The sequence below is a fragment of the Stegodyphus dumicola genome, chromosome 2, assembly GCF_044657685.1.
Source record: "Stegodyphus dumicola isolate Sdum_Otavi_A_Nest chromosome 2, ASM4465768v1".
Taxonomy (NCBI): domain Eukaryota; kingdom Metazoa; phylum Arthropoda; class Arachnida; order Araneae; family Eresidae; genus Stegodyphus; species Stegodyphus dumicola.
In genome coordinates this window covers 221035380-221057642 of record NC_140769.1, presented here as the reverse complement: position 1 = coordinate 221057642, position 22263 = coordinate 221035380, and the positions used below count along the sequence as shown (strand labels likewise).

Sequence of the window (22263 nt, the reverse complement as noted above, 5' to 3'; positions counted from 1 at the left end):
ACGTCACTGAAGTTTTCTCTCCTCAGATCAACATAGATTTTTGCATTGATTTAAGCTGAATGTAAGCTTGTGCGCGACTGTGAAAAACTCATTCGGTTTTTTCTTTTCTTTTCTTTTTTTTTTCCTCTCAAATATAATTAAATTTATGTAGTATAATGGTTGGTACGCACTGCGCGATTGCATTATGCACCAATAATGCAGGCAAAATAAAAAAATAATCAGCAAAATGTATTATTTCATAGGTATAGAAACTTATAATGTTTTTTGATTTGATGCAAGTTATTTTGAATTTTCGGGTTACTTAAATTAATTTATTCATTAATATATATAGAAACTTCAATGCATTTTATTTTGTGTATTTAAATGCCAACGGTTTTGAATATTGTTGTGAATTGTGACAGATGCATATAAATATGCTTAAGTAGTTTTAAATTATGTGTATGTAGCTCACTGCATTAATTAACTCGTTTTACACATGGAAAAATGGCCATGCAACCAGCCTTTTCTCCAGAAATTGAAGTCAAATCACCAGTGTTCAGCTGATGGGCCTTGTCAATTACTTAGAATTTGAGCCTATTGTACTGTTAATATGGTACATGCCAGAAATACAATATCATTAATACACGGGGTACATGTAATCAATAAGAAGGACTAACAACACCGCAGAGTACAGAAAGCAACATTTTAGAAGTCCACAATTCATTTGGCGAGCAAATTAAGTTGTATTATTATACTTAAGGCTATCAGTTCTGGATAATTTAGTTACAGTAATTTTGCAAAGATAGTAAAGCAGTTCCTTCAGCAATATTAATTTTCTAATTATTAAGGCTTTTTTCTTTCATATTATTTGAAAACAGAGTAATTCACAGCATGCATTTAAATGCAATCAAAATTTAGGAAATGTATGATTTAAGAATATAGAAACGTTTAAAAAACAAATATGCTAAAATTCTTGTAAAATATAAAATTTCATTTTCTATCTGTACTTATAATTTGTTATGATTTGTATTATGAATGAATAATATAACTTAAGCAAATATTTTATTTATTATTGTTTTAAAATTTGCATTCCATTACCATACAGTGCACCATGATATATTTCATACAAAATTTCATTTATAAAATTAAGATCCATATTTACTAAGATTTTGTTGAATGTAGTGTTTAAAATTTAGTACCAATTTTGACTTTTGCATTTAATTATATAAATTTACCTGCAGAATTATATTTTGCTAGTATCTACGTATGTAATCATTATGTCTGCGCGGATATTGTACACAGGTCATCATATTAAATAAACATCCACCCTTTTTAATTGTTAAACTGAATATGCTGAAAGAAATGTAATATTTAAGTTATTATATAAACATATTTCTTTTTTGATACCAAAACAAACACATACAACATTCAGTCCTCTTAATATCTGCCCACCAGCGGCCGAGCGGTAAAGTCGCTAAACACTGGTAGTTCGGTCCGAGGTTCGAATCCCGCGAACGGGCTGGCTGCATGGTCGTTTTCATGGTTTTCCCCATGTGTAACGAGTATACGAGCCAGTTTCCCTTAGAAAGACCCCCACGAAAGCATCCCTCCCTTCAAGCGCATAGCCTTCGAGGCTTTGCCATAATCACACACACCACCTATTAATATCTAGGATTTACTTCTCTGAAATAAAAAATGAGGATGACAATCCAGAAAATGACTACATGTTTCATTTCGTTATTATTTTTATAAATTAAACAATACATAAGTGAAATAAATATAGAAACCTAAAAGATAAAATTCTAAATATACAATATTAATAGCAAAACATAATAGAGGATATGCAACTATTCTTTTAATATCGTTTACTCATTTTTTATATAAAAAGTTAACATCTTCTATCTGAATACTTTTGGAAATTTTTATTTTTTATTTTTGCTTAAAAGTAAAATTCAAAGCATTAAGATTTAAATTAAAATTAAGTCTCAATTTTTATATAGAATTACATAATGCAGCTGCTGATTTTAAAGAGTCTGCTGATTAAGTATTACACTTCCTTTCAGTTATAGATTGAATAGTTCATTTGTTTATGTTTCTTGTTGCTGCTTTACATCAAGAAATTACAAACAAGTTTTAGAATCTAGCGAGTTATAATTTTATGCAATTTCTTTTTTTTAATCTATTAAAATTAATCATATATTACAGGAAAATCTCATGCGAGTTCATCTGAAAAAAAAAAAAAAAAAAAAAAAAAAAAAAAGCAACAAGTAAACTAAGATTTCTAAATGAAACAAATACTGCAGAAACAATTGGACCGAAAGTAGACTTTAGTAAAAAATTAATTTAAATTTCAGCCAAATTAGATTTCAAACATTAGGGACAAGTTTGTACAGCTTTATAGAATAAATATTCTTAATTTGAATTTCTTCTATATCGCTACACTCAGGGCTTAATTTCTAAAATTAGAAGTGCCGGAACCCTATGGAAGACCGTTAGTAAAGAGGAACAAGAGTAAATAAATAAATAAAATGACTATTAAAATCATTTAGCATTTAAAAATTAAATAGTTAATTATTATCAAATTAATAAATAATTACTTAATTAATATTAGCATTTAATATTTATTAATTATTATCTAACCATTAATTAATAATTGATTATTATTTATTAAAATAATTCAATAAAATGTAAAGAGGTAAATTAACATTTAATAAGCGGTTTTTAATATAATTTTATTGCTGCTAAAAATAAATTTTTTTAGATTAAGTTTCTACTGAAATTGTAGTTCTGTTAATTACATAAAAGAAGTGTCGGAGCCTTCTTATGTAGGGCTCCGATGCGCTCCGGCTAGAATTATCATTTATCCCATGAACTGAAAAGTACCGGATCCGGCAAAATTTAAGCTCTGACTACACTACATATTTTCCAGTTCTTGTGAAATGTGGGTTTTCAGTCTGTTGAAGCTAAAATGAGTAACGGTATAAACAGCTGAATCTTGAATAGCAAATTCTGTAAGGAAGTTTGGAAGATTTTTGGTGAAACAATAAATTACTGAGGTAACTTTTCGTAAGTAAAACTTATTCTATACAGTAAACAATATTTTAGGTAGTTAAGTTTCAACTCCAAATATTAGAATTTTTACTTTTCCGATGAAAAATAGAAAATATTTCAAAATGAAATACGAAATTACTATTAGGAGATGCTACAGCGAACTTCAGTGACGTCACAGCCGAACGAGTCGCTGGCTTTTCGTTTGTTTACTCCAAGTGAGCTAACCTGTTCTTTCTACGGACCTTGCTCAAAGTAGGCTTTAGCAAATTAAAATAAATTTAAATTTCAGCCAAATTAGATTCCAAACATTAGGAACAAATTTGTAAAGCTTTATAGAATAAATGTTCTTAATTTGAACTTCTTCTATTGCAACATTTAAACATCTCTACGTATTTTCCAGTTCTTGTGAAATGTGGGTTTTCAGTCTGTTGAAGCTAAAATGAGTAACGGTATAAACAGCTGAATCTTGAATAGCAAATTCTGTAAGGAAGTTTGAAAGACTTTCGGTGAAACAATAAATTACTGAGAGAACTTTTCGTAATTAAGACTTATTCTACACAGTAAAGAATATTTTAGGTAGTTAAGTTTCGACTCCAAATATTCAAATTTTTACTTTTCCGATGAAAAACAGAAAATATTTTCAAAAGGAAATACGAAACTACTATTAGGAGATGCTACAGTGAACTTCAGTGACGTCACAGCCGAACGAGTCGCTGGCTTTTCGTTTGTTTACCCCAAGTGAGCTAACCTGTTCTTTCTACGGACCTTGACTACCGCCTGCCTTACGAAAATCGGCGTAAAATGCTGGTACCTGGGCTGCTTGTGCGCATGCGCGAAAGTAGGTGGTGTGATTAGCCACTGCGAGCTATTACGTACTAGATTTCTTAATTTTTCTTTCTTCGGGTTAGAAGACTTACTGGTGCACCATAAGTCCGTATGTTGTTTTAGTCAATCCGAAAAAACTGAGTTCAATAATTGTGACAGGGAGTACAGCTTTTGTTACTCTTTCCGTTTTAAACAGCTTCGCGATGCCGATACTTAAAGAAAGGGATGTAGAGTCGATGAATTTAGAAGAGTTGCGTTCTGCATTGCGATATGATCAAAATAAGTTGACCCGAGCTTGTCGTCAAATTACCTACTTGGATAACCAAATCGTTTACCTCCGAAAGTTATTTCGCAGGGCTGAGAAGAACAATGCTCGTGCTGTCCGCTATAATCTGAGAATGCAGCTGTCTATTACGAGTGGTGTTAAAGTAATGTATCACCACTATGCGGCTCTGAAAGAGGAAAGAATTAGTCGCATTCGTGCGCGTATTAATGCTGCCCTTGTTAATAATGTTGCTGCTCTTCAAAGTGCTCAGGCGACAGATGCTGAAGAAAGAATAGAACCATATCAGCAGCCCATACCTGAGTAGACCAGACGAATAAAAGCGGGTTTTGATACAGCGAATAGGAGAAAGGACTGTTTTTTCCTTTGCTTTGCATCGTGACTGTCTTGTCAAGCTTATTTCAAGCAATTTGTGTTCATGATTGAAATGGAAGGGAATTTATGTTCATTCGTATCTATGATTTGTGTAATTAAATGGTGTCTTCGTCTCCTTTAGGAATATATATTAGTTTATGTAATATTTGTTGTGTTTCTTAGAACTAAATTATTCCTAAGTATTGTTGTGTTATTTTGAATGAAATGTTTTATATTGTTTTTAAATGGGAAACTAAAAAATTTATGAATCTCGTTATTAATTTTGCTTTTTTTTTTATAAACTTTATTTGTTTACATCAAAAGGGAAAAAAATTAGAGCTTTCTTTTTAGTTTTTTTTTTCTCCTTTTAAACATGCTGCTTAAGTATTGTGATAAATAATCAAATTCAGTAAGAAAAATAAGCTTTGGTGTCTTATCAACAACTTTATAATTTTAACAGTAAGTTTTATATCACAAAAATTTGTACAAGTGTGCAGTATGTTAAATCATTTGTATAAATCCCATATAATGCTGGATTCTGATAAATTTAGTTTATTTTAGCAGTATTAAATACATATACAATAGTTTAGGAAATCTACATCTGTGCTATGAACTTTGAAAATTGGTTGTGACATTTCCTTCTCAAACATATTATTGGAGGTGTTAAGGCAACAAGGATCAGCATAATAATTATATTCTGTTGCTTTAAGCACCTCCAATAATTGTTATTCAGTGTGTTACTTTAACTCAGATGTGAACATACATGAGCCTTATTCTTTCATCATGTTTTTAGCTATTTTTTGTACATTTTCATGAAAAATAACAAATATTACTTTATGTTATAAATTTGGTCAATTCCTTTTAACAAAAGTTGTAAACATTTAAATATATTCGGAAAAGTTACTTTTCTGTTATACAGGCACCACAAAAAATAAATAATAAATAATTTGTTATTATAACAGTATTAATAAATTTAAAATATATCCACTACCTCCTCATCATCTTTAGATAACATTCAGACTGCAAAATCCATTTCTTCTGTTCTTTTTTTATAATAAAAAAAAAATAAATAAATAAAAAAAAAAAAAACATGCCTTTAGTCAAATAATGTGTATGAAGAAAGTCATATATCAGATTATATTTTGTGTATTTCTTAAAAAAATTGAAAACCATAGTGCATGAATGGCTCAGTTTCATGTATAAAACTCATTTCATGTATAAACTGCTCAGCTAATCATTCTTGCTATCGTCAACATGTTATCACACATTTTAGTAGTGTTTTTGGTGCCCATGTAATAGAAAAGTACCTAGAAAAATTAATATATTCAAAATGACTAATGTTATTTATTATGAAGTCATTGACATATTCTCTTAAAGGATCTGTACATTTCTTTTGCAAAAGGTATTATCCAAAAATGATGTATGTGTGGTTTTAATGTTTTACTATAGCTCCCTCGATTGGAACAAAGAATACTACACATAATTTATTGGTAAAAGATTTTTTTTCAATAATCTTCGTTTAGATTTATTTCTTTAAAAATATTCCAGGTAAAGTTCTTAGGATTTCCATATATAATAAAGATGCCACTAGCAGTTATATATAAATAGTATCTTTTATTATATAAAATCAGCAAAACTTCTTATTTTCTGGCCCATTGAAACCTTAGTTTTATATGCGTTTATAAGTACAAATGTAAGAAAACATGGGGAGGAATGCTTTATTAAGAATATATCAGTGGAAATGTTGTTCAGAACCTACTTAATTTAGAAAAAAGTGGTCAGAAATGGGAATGATTAAAATAAAATAATTAGTATAGAATTGGGTGCCCCTTCGATTAGCGACAATGTTTTTTTTTAAATTTTTGCAATGAAACCTCACTTCTGGTTACGATGATAGTTTTAACTTTATTTTAGCTTCCTGATTTTACTTAAATGAAAATAGATTGATGTGTACACGGATAAATTTAAGGCAGTGCGCAATGCCTAGTTTGTGGAATTCTAGGATGTTTTTTTTTAAGTGAAAACAGATTGATGTGTACATGGACACAGAGTTTGTGCAATTCTTTGACTTCTTATTTTGGTTTTGTGTAGCGCCCGCCTTGAAATTGTGCCTTTCTGGTGCCGATATTGGCGTCAAAAAAGAATCACCAAGAAACAACGGGCACCCAATTGTAAACTTTTACCAATAAAATTTATAAGCATATGATTTTGCAACCCTTTTCTTTATGAAAGTTTAATTTACTTTATATAATATGTGCAGTAAGTGAGCAAAATATTTTTTTCCCCTTTGGTAATTGTGTAGCTACTAAATGCTAACTAGAGGCAATGATTACCAGTAAATCTCAGTTTCTATAGAATACATTTATTTAAATTTGAATGGATTTTTTTTTTTTTAAATTTTATTTTATGAAAATGGTGTATACAATCTTAAATTCAAAAACTGAAAATTATGAAAAAGAAATTAATATAGTCAATTGTTAGTTTATTTTATTGCAAAGAAAATCTTCAACTGTTTTTAATAGGCTTTATTTGTCAGATTGGATATCTATAGAATACATTTCATTCACAAAAGTTAAATCTAAAATAATTTAAGAAAACATGGTTCTGACGTAGCATTTCAAGGAATGCATGTGAAAAGCTAAAGAGCAATTGAAGCTGTTCTCCAAATTGGTTTTGAATTCTCCAAAAATTGTGCATATTTATTAAGTATTCATATATGTTTATAAAATTAAAAAGATATATCCAAATGATTGAAAAGCAAAACTAATTTTTAACAAATTTGGTATAATATACTTCAAAATATTTATTTTAAATTGGTCTTCTGTGTTTGAAACCTGTGAAATGTTTCATCATAATTTATGCAGAAATATATTCAAAGAATTTCTGCTGTAATATATTCATACCTGTTATATCAAAAGCATGTCAAATAAAATTATTAGCTGATTCCAAATGCGGAATTTGGGTTGAATTAATTAATCATGTCAAAATTTGTGAGAATTGTGCCATGTACCTTTGTAGAGAATTTCCTGTAAGAAAGTTGTTCTTATTTGTACAACAAATGAAAAAAAAAAAAAAAAATGAAAAAAGTAGCATGTGTCTAGAATTCCCAATGAAGTACTAAGTATATTCATTTTTCTATTTTTCTGTCTTTTCTCAGTTTATCATTTTTCTATTTTTCAGTCTTTTCTCAGTTTATCATATCAATATACAGTTTTCTTAGTAAGATGTCTTACATTTTTTTTTTCTCTTTTCATTATTAATGTTTTGTCTGTTAAATTTATTAATTAAATATCATGTTCTTTGCACTTATGCGCCACAAAATTCAGTTGAACAGCAAAATCATAAAATATTTAAACACAGCTTACCTGTATAATTTCTGATGAATAATCTTGCACATTGGAGATTCAATCCATACAGTGTTGCCACTGCTCTTTTTCAAATCATTGATAGTTTTAACTATCAATGATTTGAAAAAGTTAACATAATCTATAACGTTTAACACGTTTTAATCTATAACACGATCTATAACATCAATCTATAACGTTTTAATTTGTACAGTGTTGCCACTAACTTTTAAATCACCGAGTGTGTTAAAAATTTAAGTTTTACAAAATATGAAAACTAAAATTCAAAATTTGGGCTTCCAAGTGCACATGTTTGGATGGATGATTATGTTATTCAAAATTAGATGGCTTTGGTATCGCCATTTTTTTTACTTTGGGAGAAACATAGGTACATGCATGCTGATTTTTCATTTTTTAATTTCTTTAAAAGTAATACAGGGAGATTATATTTCGTGACTACAATTTGAAAAGTGATGCTGCCAAATCCCATTTCAAGAGCAACAGTCCATTTGGGCTAGTAAACAAAAAAAACTCACCTGTTATGGAGGGGTATTTCAGAACTGCTATTTCTCTTGGTTTTTAATTTTTAGCCTTTACCAAGGAAAAAATGTCCAGTTGTAAATGAAATTTATTTAATTTCCCCTTCTCCCCAGTGATTTTGGGCATAATTTTCCTTATTAAATTCTATGTGATCTGAATTATCTTAATCTACTGTAGATATTGTAGAACTTTTTATGTAGATTCGAATAATACTTAATTATTTAATTTTGTTTTACATCGATTAATTCACGGAATAGTATTTACATTAATTCTTATTTTCATTAAGATATTCTTTCATATGGACTTCTTCAGTGTAAAAGTATTAGAGAATTAAAAAATTAAAGTAGCCAAAAAACAAAATTTAGAATATCTGGTTAAAATTTGACATCCGAATCATATTATAAATACTTTAATAAACAGAATCGTGCTTTATAAGATAAATTTAAGTCAGTGTGGAGTTATTTTAAAATAGCATCACCTCACAACTCAAAAACCTCCCAAGTATTTCATATTTCTGAGTTAGCATTATGATATATCATTAGTTTATATGCCTTCGCCGGTCACTCCTAGTCCCTTCAGTAAAGAATTCATGTTTTTAAGTACTTTAAAACTGTATATAAATATAAGCTGAGTTTCCATTCCATATGAAATTTGAATTAAATGAAAATTTGTTCTTTTTGAATTCTTAATGATTTGCATTTTATGCATAAGAGTAAACTTTTGATATTGAAACTTTTGTTATAGAACATTTTATGTAATTTTTATAGAGTTATATCAAAATTATATTGTAAGATGATTTTATGGTGTTTTTAAAATGTAGCATCAATGTTATAAAATGCTTTCGTGCAATTTTTATACAAGAATCTTATAGAAACAGGAAGTATATAATACTTAAACAGTGTCACAGAAGGCTTGTCTGTATAATTATTATTCTGGCACAAACCTACACACACAAACTTCCCCTAAAAAGTCGTCTCTAAGTGGTTTTATTTGTAGCAGACACATGTCAACAGACATTGTAAAAGTGATTAGTTTATGATCTTTATATACACTTTTTTACAAAAAAATTGAAGTGCCATGAAGGAAATGGTTGTTTTTGATGAAGTTGAATATGTATATAGCTCATACACAGATAATAAAATGATTAAAAAATCAAGGTCATAGTACCTGTTCATGGCTCACAATCACCCATTGAGTGTTCAAATTAGTAGTTAGTCGAACCACCTCTGGCGGCAATGCATGCTTGAATTCGTCAAGGCAAGAAGCGATAGTGGTTCCTAATGTCATTCTGCCAGGCATTCATCAGTTGTCGCTCCCAAGTCTGCGATATTTTGTAGTGCCTGAATCTGGTGGCCTACTATGTCCCAGACATGTTCGATTGGTGAAAAGTGACCTTGCTGGCCAAAGAAGAGCATCAACCGTACGGAGACAGACCAGAGATATGCGAGCAGTGTGTGGCCTGGCATTATTTTGTTGGAAAATGGTCCCAGGATGACATGTCATAAAGTGAGCTGTTAAAAGATGTACGGAGGATGACCTGCTGTCATAAGAAATAGCGCCCCACACCAGGGGTTATGACTGTATGCCTTTGTAAAACAAAGGCTGATTGGGACTGCTGTCCCCGTTCTTTTCAGACACGAACACAGTGGTCATCTGCTTCAAGAGTGAAGTGGAATTCATTGCTGAACACTATACGATGCCAGTCTCATGGCAGCCATGAAGATCAGCTGCGACACCACTCCAGATGACTACACCAATGTTGTGGGGTCAAAGGCAAACGTCTTAAAGACCTCTGTGAGTGTGCCTCAGACAAGCACCATTAGATGGTGGACAGTACCACGAGACGTATAGACATGGATGTAGTGCGTTGAATAGTCAACAATGATACCGTTGGGACGGTTCATACCTGGCAAACAGTCATCCTATATTGCCTCGTATTTGTGTTCCTTGGCCTTCATTCCATCGGCAATTCCTTGCAGCAACCATTGCTGCCAATATCTTTACAAAGCAGTGTCTGTATGCTGCAGGTAGTGGCTTATTGCTCGATATGACCACCCAGCTTCACGCAACCCTACAATGTGACCACGTTCAATGTCGTTTAATTGTCTGTAAGGTCTTCGATATCATTGTAATGGCATTTTTAGTTGCTTCTTTATAGAATTACAATGGTAGCAACAAAAAGAAGATAAATTTTCAACCTCTGTTACTGGTTTTATACTTTGTGAATTATGTGCTATGATTGTAATTCCTGTTCATATGCCTTGAAACTTTGATCGTATGCATGTTTGATCAAGATGTTTTTGCATACCAAATTTTGTCACGATCGTAAAAGTCCTTCTTGGGGCTTTGATTATTTTGCAAAAGAGTGTATATTCCATATTTATTGTAGAATTTCCTTAATTATAAGATATCAACCGAGTATAAATATAGGCAGTTTATTGACAGTGATCAAGTCTATCTTTTATGTTATATAGGTAGCATGAGCAGTCACTTTAGAATATGAACAGATTCATAACTAAAGCAAACAGTGAATTACCCCAGTAATTTTATATTTTACTGTAAAAGGTCATTTGCATTTATGATATGCTCACCTTTTTTTAAAATTATTTGTTCAGGCACAAATTGCGGTCACTAATTTTTCATTATTTTACACATTAGTTATTTCTACTGTTAGAATTATTATCTAGTTTAGAATTTCTTATATTAATCTTGCTGAAATATTATATTGAATTCATTAGTGATTACTAAAATTGCTCATTAAAAGCTAATGCAAAAGATTCTAAAATAAATTTGTGTGTGTATGTGCATGCATGAAATTTTTAAAAAGTGAATAATTTAAAATTTAGTTTCAGTAGTAATTGGCTAAACTATACATGAAATTTAAAGTATTTATTATGCTTTTCATTTCACAGACATGTATCTTGAAATATGTCTAAACAGTTATGGTAATATAGAGAGAGAGACAGGTACAAAGTGGAAGAGTCATTTTGAAACTACATGCAAGAAAATATAACTTGCTCCTGGCCGCTTATAGCATTAATACACCATTCAGAATAACAAAAAATAGAATATACCAAATTATGTAATTATTTTAAGTATTTTTTGTATTATATACTTACCTGATAAGTTAAAAATTTAATATAATAAAAGTCATAACATAAAAATATATCATCATGTATTTCCTGTTTCTATTATGCCATCAGCTGTATGCTTTTTGTTTTATTTTGGGTAATTCCAGATGGCAAATTTAAATTCTCATACTCAGATTAATGGAATCTTTTTTTAAAGTATTTTAATTGTTGATGTTTGTGTGAAATCTGTTTTCATAAATTTCGCTTTTAATGTATTCCCAAAAATCAAAATTTCTTTTTCTGTTGTAATTTTCTTAAATTGTATTACTGATTTTATAATTAAATATTTGAAACTATTATTTTATTTCTGTATTTTCACAGTAATACATCTGCTACTGTCTACCTAACACTAGACACCTCCTGACAGAAATGAGTCTTGATCCATTTTTTTGTAGGGGAAGTTTGCCATCTTAAGCACTTATTGACATATTTACAATATATGCTTTAAGTAGAATACTTCTCACAACATTATTTTATCTTTGCAACAGTCAACAATGGCTAGAAACAATAATAGCAATAAAACTTTCATTTAATCGATCCCAACTTTAAATGTATGAGGCTTGTTACTATTATGACTAACTTCAGTTAGACATACTAGCAAGAGTAGTTTTCATAATAGAATAACATAAGATTCTCATGATATAACAGACTGAACACAATAAAAAGATCATCAATTCATTTGATAATACTCTTCAATTCACTTTCAAACAAGACATCTAATTCCCTTCTGTTTCTTAAAGTCTTGGTCACAATAAATAATTTTGTGTGTATCATAAACCTTCATCAGTTTGCCCTATCATACTGCTAAAAAATCAGTTTTATTTTCTGCAAAGCTCAATTTAATTCACTAACTACAATTTCTAACTTAAGATAGTTTATTAATCTCAGAAAAATGCTGCATTAAACTGCATGAAATAACTGCTATGTATAAAATATTGTAATTTATCTAGTTCTTTGCTTAAATCTTTTTACATTGCATTTTCCTATATAAAACTGAATTTAAAGAAACTTTGAAATTTAAATATTTCATGTCATATATTTTTTTTTTTTTCTTTGAAAGAATGTGAAAAGTAATTTGGGCACTGTCTTCTCTACTACGCTGTAGGACAAAATATGGATATTATTTTTTCTTACAGTGACTCATTATTCAGCAATGTAAAGCTTTTGCAATTCCTTTCACTTCTATTTATTTTGTTTAATAAATTTGTCAGATTTAAATATTTGCAGCTCACTGATAACAGCGAATTCATTATCATATAGCTCTTAGTTCCCCCCTCCACACACACACACACTTTTTTCATTTGAAGCTTAATCTATGTCTATTGGCAATATCATCAATAAGTGCTGGCTTAGTACTCACCCATATGAAAGTACTGTGTGGTGATACTTGAATAACAATAAAAGAAATCTTATCATGATAAAATGTTCATTCAATTTTATACAATTAAGATTTTAATATAGTTAAAATTATGAAGTATATTAGAAAAAATTTTTAATTGAAAGATGCTTCTAATTACTTACATTTAACTGCTATGACATTTTCCATTAAATGTTTCCACCCCTTAGAATAATTAATGGGCATTGTCCTTCCTAAACCAGCTGTGCAAGGTCGCATACCAAGTGTCATTTGGCTAGCTAGATTTCTTCTTTTATTCCCCCCCCAGTGGTCTATGGGACCGATCACTGCAGATGCAGTTCAGATTGTGGCCGATAAAGTGCACTTTATGTTGTTGCATATTTCACTTTTTATAAATATTCTTGAAATGGCTGCAGATACATGAAAGAAATGTTCTATATATCTTACCCACGACCAAATTGAAGAAATTGGTCTTTCTGATAAAAGTTCCGATGATGAAATTATTGAGAGCGACCACGATACAAATTCAGAAATATCTGCCAATGAAAATAAAGATTCATATTTTCCTTCTACAAGCGAATTTTTTACTGGAAAAAAATGAATTCAAATGGTCTATTCAAGAGACCAACAAGGCTGTTCGGTCACATAATCACAATATTATTCTTCAATTACCGGGTTTGAAAAGTGCTGCAAGAATAGGTTCTAAAGCCGACCCTGAAGGAGCCTCGAATTTACTTTTTATTTAAGAATTCTTTATTATTATTGTAATTATTGTATTGATTATTATTGTAAGAATTATTGTAAAATGGACTAATGACAAAATTGATGAAATATTCTGATCCTAAAAGGCATGAACTAATCAATACTGATGAAACTGAAAATCAAGTCATTTTTCGGACTTCTACTATGTTCAGCAGTATTTAAATCCGGGAAGATATTGATAGTTTATTTGCAACAGATGGTACAGGGCATGAAATATTTCGCTGCATTAACAAAGTAAGGATTTTATTTTTATTCTTTAAGATTTGATAATCTGAGACAAGAAAGTAGCGTATGGCAAATGACAAAACAGCAGCCATCAGAAATATTCAATACAGTCATAAAGAATTGTCAAAGTAATTATTCCATTAGAGAATAGCCTGTATTGATAAGATGTTAGTGAAATTCAGAGGACAGTGTAAATATAAAATGTATGTAACAAAAAAAAAAAAACCTGCTATAAAAATGTTTCTTTGTGATGCACGAAATAACTACCTGTATAATGCATGTATCTACTGCGGAAAATATTCAGATGGAAAAGGGCTGTCTGAAAATCAAAAACAATTGAAAAAACCGACACAGGCAGTTCTTCGTCTCATGGAACCAATGAAAAAAAAAAACTAATAGAAACATTACAGCAGACAATCGGTTTTCATCCATTGAGCTTGTAAAAATCTTGAAAGAAAAAGGGCTTACAATTGTGTGAACATTTGTGGAACTTTGTGGGAAAAGAGATAGAAAGGAAATTCCTAAGGAATTTCAAGCTAATAAGTCAAGAAAAATGGGTAGTTCTCTGTATGGTTTTATGAAAGACATGGCGATTATTTTTTATGTCGCAAATGAAAGAAAAGTTGTGATTTTGATACCATCGATGCATCATTCTTGTGAAAATGATGCATCTTCAGGAAAACCTGAAATCATGGTCATGTATAACTTGACCAAAGGTGGTGTGGATGAATTTGACAAGAAATGCTCAATCTATTCAACTGCTTGTCGAACTTAACATTGGCCTATGGCAATATTCTTTAGAATCTTGGATATCTATGCAGTATATGCATTCATATTATTACAATTTTATCCAATAGCTCCAAAAATGAAATTAAAAGATTTCATGATTTCATTAGCAAATCAATTGGTGCAGTCTCATGTAAAACAGAGGATGACACCATCATTTTTACCTAAAGAACTCAAACTTACAATAAGAAGAGTTTTCAAAATAAATGATGATAAACATTGTGATCGAAGGTGATAAATAAGATTAAAAGAAAAAGAACATGCTATATTTGTCCACCGAGCAAAAAAAGGAAAACAGCTTACAAATGTATAGCACGCAAAGAACCAGTGTGTCTACAATGCAGCAGAAAAGCATGTATAAAATGCAGCTCGAATTATAACTCTTAGAAGAAAAATTAATTTTCTATATTCTCATCAAAGTATGCTTATCATAAATTTTAATGTAAAATAAAAAAAAAGTTGCATTTTAAAATTTACTTCATTCAGCTAAGTAAGCAAAGAAAACTGAACGTTTTTTATATGAAGAAACTATTATGTGTAGTTTATATTTTATTTTAATGAAGTGATTTAAATATAAAAATTGCTTTATATCTTTATAAAAAAGTTAAATATATGACATTAAATAACATTTAGTCAAATAAGAAAAAGTGGTTTGAGAGACCATTTACAGTAGTTATGTGACAATTTAGGTCACAGGGGTTAAAGGTTAAATAATAAGGGTCTTTATAATGTTAATGTTTAATCTTTGATAATGCTAATAATTAAGAAATTCATATTACATTTTAAGTTTGACTACATTACCAGAATATGGCAACAATGTGTATATATTTTATAATTCTGAATCAAAAACAAGTATCTTCTAATAATCTACATAAGCATTCTAATAATTCTAAATTTTAATATTATAATTTTCTTTTAAATTCATATTAAATCTCATTTCATTTACAGATGTCATTAGAACAATGTTAAATAGTTTATCAAAGCAGAGATTTGAGACCTGTATTCATTAACAAGGCGATTATGAAAGATTTTCATAAATATATATATATATATATATATATATAAAGTCAAGACAGGATTAATCTGGTGCAAATTTCCCCAATGGTCTTCGACCTCTGCTGCCTCAAACTTCCAGTGAATCACCAAATTCATTTCCGGTGTGTGATTTAACAGCACATTTTAAAAGTGCTTTGAAATCATGAAGTATCTGCGAGTTCAAAATCGAACGTGTTCGGAATCAAGATCAGTGTCGCCAACGTAGTGAAATATGGTTAATCGTTTTTGCTCGCTTCGAATATTCACAATGTTCATGCATCTCCGATCATCGCATAGAAAGAAAATTATACATCCAAAGTGCTTTGAAGGTGATCAACCTCATCAGTGAAATATGAAATGCCAAATAGTATTTTGTGCTCTCTTGCATCTTCAGTGCTTTATTTGGCTAATTCTTCATATTCAAAAAATGCAATATTACAAAAGTCATGAAATATGGTCGTGAAGTGATGTTAAGTTCCAAATTGAGTTTATTTCATTTTGGACCAAAAAAAAAAAAAAATATTGTTTTATGATTTATTGATGGTAATATTTTGCTTTAATCATTTTAAGATCAATGTTAATAATTCAAAAATATTATGATTTATTTAAAATGTAGTTTTGTATTTCTGAATTGGGAAAAGAAATTATTGAATTTGGTAAAAATTAGGAATGTTTTACTTAGGGAAGGTTTCTAATGAGAATAATATTTTTGTACTATTGTTTAAACAGGGTTCGTATGCATTTCTGCACATGGAAATTAAGTACTCTTAAGGACTTTTAAGGACCATTAGTGAAAAAAATTAAGGACCTATGAGCAAATGGGAACTGAATAAATTCAATTAAAAATATTATTCTATGCCTGAATTTCACTTTTGTAATACCATACTAAAAATATAAAAGATCCCTAAGTAGTATGCATTATTACTAACATAAGTATTAATAAGTTTGAGAATATAATAAACTTTATGTAAATTATGAAGTAGCATTAAATATTTTACACTTATAATAGTTGGTCATATTTGAAAGAAGATAACTGACATTTACATTTTACTAACAGTTAGCTTTATGTTGATTTTTTTATGTCTCATTTTGTCACACACTTGGTCAGTCTAGAGTTACTAGGTAGATAAAAGTAAGTAGTAAACAGCAGGTAGATTTTATGTCAAACTGCATAGATTAAAACGAGAAGTAAGATCAGTATGACTCATAACAAAAGACTGAATGTTTGTCACTGCTGCTTGTCTAGAGAAAGACCTGCTGATTAGAGCAAACCTGAAAAGCCTGATGTAGGCACGGTTGGGCAAGTGTTGGAAAGTTAGTCAGGCTCAGCTCAATGCAGTCAATGTCACAGCTTTGTGTAGAGTTCCAAGGGTTTTAACCCAGTTAATATACTTTAAGGTTCCAATAAGCCATTAAAGCACCAGAGGTGATAAGTTGTTTTGTATATACAGGGTGCTTCATAGATCATGGGACAAACTTGGAGGGATGGTGTAGCATACTAAAATATGCATTTTTGTATAGGAATGTAGATTCTAAAGTGATGGTTTAAAGCAAGGCCAACTAGATATCTACTAGTTGGCCTTGGTTAAAGCAGGAACGCAAAAAAACGACACGAGAGGAAAATGTGTTTATGTACAAAATTCATTGCAAAGTGCTTCTTCGCAGCAATACAGTATTCACAATAAATGTTCAAAAAAGGGAACACTAACAGTAATAGGAACTACAGCTGTGGTTGGTTGGCAATGCAGCGGTAGTGAGCCGGACAAACCACGATCCAATGCATCAAAAAACCCGCTTCTCCATGAATGTGTGGGCGGGAAATTGTTAACGACTACCTCATAGGCCCATACCGTACAAATGGCTTATGTTATCATATTTTTCTGCAAGAGGTGCTACCAGAATCGCTGCAGGATGTTCCGGCTGTCGTTTGTGATCGCATGTGGTTCCATGATGCACCAACCATGTGCGGTCCGCAATTACTTGGATGGGACATTTCCGGGCCGATGGATAGGACATGGTGGACTCGTTCGACGGCCACCCCATTCGCCATATTTATCCAGCTTGGATTTTTTTATGGGGCCATCTGAAGAGCATCATTTATGAGACTCCCGTTGACTCACTGGAGGACCTCGTTGCACGAATATCCATTGCGGCTGCAAGCATGCGTGAAATGCCTGTCGTTTTTCAAAATTTTTGCCAATCCCTTCTGCGACGTTACCAAGCATGTACTGCTGGTGGTCGCAATTTTGAACATTTATTGCAAATACTATATTGTTACAAAGAAGCACTTTGTGTTGAATTTTGTTCATAAAGACATTTTCCTCTCGTGTCGTTTTTTTTTTTTTTTCGTTCCTGCCTTAACCCATCACTTTAGACCCTACATTCCTAAGAAAAAATGCATGTTTTAGTACGCTCCACCACCCCTCCAAGTTTGTCCCATGATCTATGAAACACCCTGTATTATTCTAAGTCTCAATAGATGCAAACAATAAGTTTTACTTGAATTTTTACATTTTTGTGTTTTATCTTGTGACCACAGTGAGTATTAATGAAAGGCAATAACTCGCTAGAATACGTAGAGATAATTTTTAAGGTTAAGTAGTTACTTATAAATAATTAAATTAGGTAATTAGATAACCTTAGTCATTATGGATTTACATCGCCACTATTAAACTTTATTTTTTTTAACAATATTTGTTAAAAAAAGCCTTATTAAAATCAAAATCTAATAAAATTTTGCAGTTTAAAATACATGTAATTTATGACATTGATTCTTAAACGATATTAGGATAATTACACATTAAGAGCTACAAAACATTTATGTTTTGTAACAACAACACTCAACAAAATATTTATCTGTCATTTTAATTTGAAGACTATAAGGTTTTTCTTCCACCTTCTTGGCCAGCCTTCATGGTGTAGTGGTTTGCACACTGGGCCGGTATTCCAGAGGTCCACTGTTCAATTCTCGGCAAAGGCGTTGTTAATTTTTTATCTTTCCTGCTTTCAAAAATACCTAATGTCTCTACAAGCCTTCGCAAACATTTTGGCTAGTTCATATCGATTTCTTTCTCTTTAAGCATCTTTTCTAACAATTACAGATTTGTCTCAATATGAAAACCAATGCTCTCACTAATTTCTACGTGCTTTATCTCCTAACTTGTCAACCTCTACACAATGTACCTATGAGAGTTTAACTGATCTGGTAAAAGTTAAATAGTCCAAAACCCCCGACAGACGTGAAGCATATTATCGCTATGTCTGAAATTAACTGCAGTATCAAACATAGGTTTAAATAACAAGAACAGTCAAATTCAAAATAATTATGTGGACTAGTGGTTCAAAGATTACGCAATTTAATTTTAATTTAATCTGGCTCAATAACTATATCATATGAGGAAATAGAAATGGGAAATTATTGTAAAGGCTAAAATCATAAACAATTGGATAATTTACATAATAATAACTGCACATATCTTTGAGGAATAATTTTCTTTATGTATTCAGTTATTCTTATTCAGTTTCTTTCTTCAAAACGTTTCCTTTTCATTTTAGAATTTTTGGATTTAATTAAGGATTTCTGTTATTCTAAAAAACACTAAATGCATTTAGAATGTACAGAAAAAGCGGCTAATTTTATATTTCTTCAGTAATATGGAATTCAAAATAAATATGAAATATATATGGTAAGGAACTGATGTGTCAGAATTTCTAGAATTTAGTGACAGACCGAACAACAAAATCTAGAAATGGCAAAACTTTCAGAATTTAGAGCAGGCATTGGAAGCAGGATTTAGAAAGGCACTAGACAGCAGAATTTAGGATCCACTGCATCAGGTGGGAAAATGCCTAGTGCCAGCTATGTGTATGATGCATTAAGACATATTAGATGATTCTTTTAAATAGTAAGTTTTCAATTTCTTTATTAATAAAAAAAAAAGCCTTTTCCCATGTTAGAAGCATTTTTGATATTTTCAATGCTTGTGTCTAGTGAAAAGTAGAGAAAGTAAAAGGAAGATAAACATGTTAAGATCCTAGTATCAGAAGTAAAACATTCAAATATTATGTTTTCATTGTTCTTCCATACGTTCTCCAAAAAGTAAGAAATTCATTGAAAACTTTCTGTAAAATACATCCATTATGTGTTGATAGCATGAGACATTTTTCGTTTTGTCACATATTTCTCAAATCTTCTAGAATCGTGGGTCTATAAATCTTGCCTTCAAATCCTTCTAAACTTTCCAAGCTGCAATGTCTAAAATCCTAAAGAAAAATTATCCCTACCATTTCTGTAACGACAAAAATATTTTGAAAAAAAAAAAAGGGGGAGGAGGGAAAAAGTATAAAATTAATTTTATAGAGAAAACTGATGCCCATTCTGAGAATTTTGAATAATCTGAGACAATTACACGGGAAAAACTCTTACCATGAAAAAATTAAAAATAAGATATTTTTAATTAATTACATAGCTAATTTTGCTTTTGCTAAGAGCTGTTTCGTAAATTGTGCTTTATAGCATTATACCTTGTTTATTTTTCAGATTTAAAATGAAACTTTATAATATGACAGTGAAAAATAAAAATGTTTTATTTTAATGTTCTTTTTTAAATATAATTTCAATACATTACCATTACTTTAATGAAATTTATCAATGTTACGATGTTTTAAAAAAAAGTCGTTGAAAAATTCTCAGATCTCGGAATTACAAATTTCTACAGAAACTTATCTTAAAATCGCCAAAATATTGAAAGGTCGCCAAATTTAGAACCGTTTAATAAAAGAATTCACACCCTCAAAAGCAAAAAGTTGTTTAAGAGCTCTTTATTAGAAAAAATGAATTTCGAAATGTTTATGTTTCACTTCTTGCTTAGAAACTCGAGTATCCCATCATTTATATTAGAAATAGAAACACATTATAACTCATGAACCCATTCAAAAGATTTACCATATATACAGCAGTGAATCGCCAAAAATATTTCTCCAAAATGCTAATTCACACTCAAATAACAGACAGAAATTTCAGATGATTAAAATTAAGGACCTTCTGATGATTTTGGCCAAAATTAAGGACTTTTAAGGACCAAAAATCGATTCCAAAAAATTTAAGGACCGTACGAACCCTGTTAAATTTTTTTGAATTTATATTTTTTAATTTTTACTGTATGTTAAGTATGAAATTATTGTTTGAAAATTTTGAGTTGTAGGAATTTCTTTAATGTTTTTATGATAAATGTTGAAGGCTCTCGCCTTATGAAATAGAAATGGGAAATTATTGTAAAGGCTAAAATCATAAACAATTGGATAATTTACATGAAAAGCAATAACTCGCTTTACATTTTACTTAAGTACATTTTTTTTAATCTAGATATTTTTATTTTTTCATTAAATGGAGTGTGTTTTTAATATTCATATGGAATGACAGCAGTTCGAAAAAGGCCAGTTGCCTCTACAGAAGGAACGGAGGCCTTTTCTACTACAGTAACTGCTAATTTGGCAAATCTTTTGGCCACTGATGAAGAATATTAAACACCAGTTTGCTCAACTGATAAACCAATATGATGGAAATGCTAGTATTTAGATAAAGTTGTGGAGTCTTCAAGTTTTGTAAAGAATAAGTAAATTTTAAAATGTCTTAATAATAGTGGAAAATTTGAAATTGTGTTTATGAATGATGTTTTACAAAATTTTTATATTTTAAAATGCCTTCCTTGAAAAACATAATTAAATAACATGAAAATTGGCATTTTAATTTATAATATAATAGAAATATTTTCTTCAACAAAAATTTGAAAGAATTTTATTTGAACATTTAGTTTGTGAAAAAATTTGAACTTTTACCATGTGGAACTATCAAGAACTTTACAAAATTTTCATTGGACATTCTTATCTCAGAACACTAAAATGTGCAATTGTTTTAAAAGAGTACGGTGTCTAAAATTATTATTGAATTCAAAATTTTACGACATTCAGTGAAATGTCAAAATTGATTCAAAATATCAGTCAAAATTTTATGACAATAATTTTTGTTTAAAAGTTAATATGTTTGTATTTTCAAAATTATATCTTTAACATTTTGCTGCTCTAATACTTTTTCTTCCACTCTGCTCACACAACCTTTCTTTTGAAGGGGGGGGGGATATGTAAGATATAACAAAATATGATAGCTGTTTCAAAAAAATAATTGACGACCTCAAAATTAACATTCTAAATTTGGTAATCTGCCCCTAAATTCATCTCTTCTCACACGTTCCAGACTTTTCTATCTTATGTAACGTTTTAATGCAGATGCCTCTCGTCCAATCAAATTACATCTAAACCAAAACTGTGAACTGAAACTTCAACCTTCTTGCTATGAAAGTACCATAACCTTGCCTTTTTTACCGCATAGCTTTCCTGCTGGCAAGATGCTTTTAAACCATGCTGCTGCTGCTTACGATGACGTTCTAATTCAAACTGCAATTTATGTATTCAAATATTATTAAGAAGTATCTTAACTTAAAAAAGGATGATTTGATATGCATGGAAAAAATAAAGATTGTGATTTTTCAAGATATGTTGTGCTAAATTGCGTCATCATGCTTTCCACTCTGC

The 22263-nt window shown here is 30.2% G+C and overlaps 1 protein-coding gene and 1 long non-coding RNA gene across 2 annotated transcripts in view; both read left to right on the top strand.

Annotated features, from left to right (window-relative positions):
• The window catches only part of LOC118191019 (uncharacterized), a 117292-nt gene that overhangs the window by 69570 nt on the left and 25459 nt on the right, over window positions 1–22263 (top strand). The gene's annotated exons all lie outside the window — the stretch shown is intronic.
• LOC146998877 (uncharacterized) lies at window positions 3926–11806 on the top strand. Its single transcript, XM_085811796.1, has one exon. The coding sequence runs from the start codon at window positions 4059–4061 to the stop codon at window positions 4443–4445; it is 387 nt and encodes a 128-aa protein (XP_085667922.1). The 5' UTR covers window positions 3926–4058; the 3' UTR covers window positions 4446–11806.

What these genes read in the sequence shown, in the direction of transcription:
- LOC146998877 (XM_085811796.1), top strand. Translation starts at nt 4,059, where the DNA reads ATGCCGATACTTAAAGAAAGGGATGTAGAGTCGATGAATTTAGAAGAG.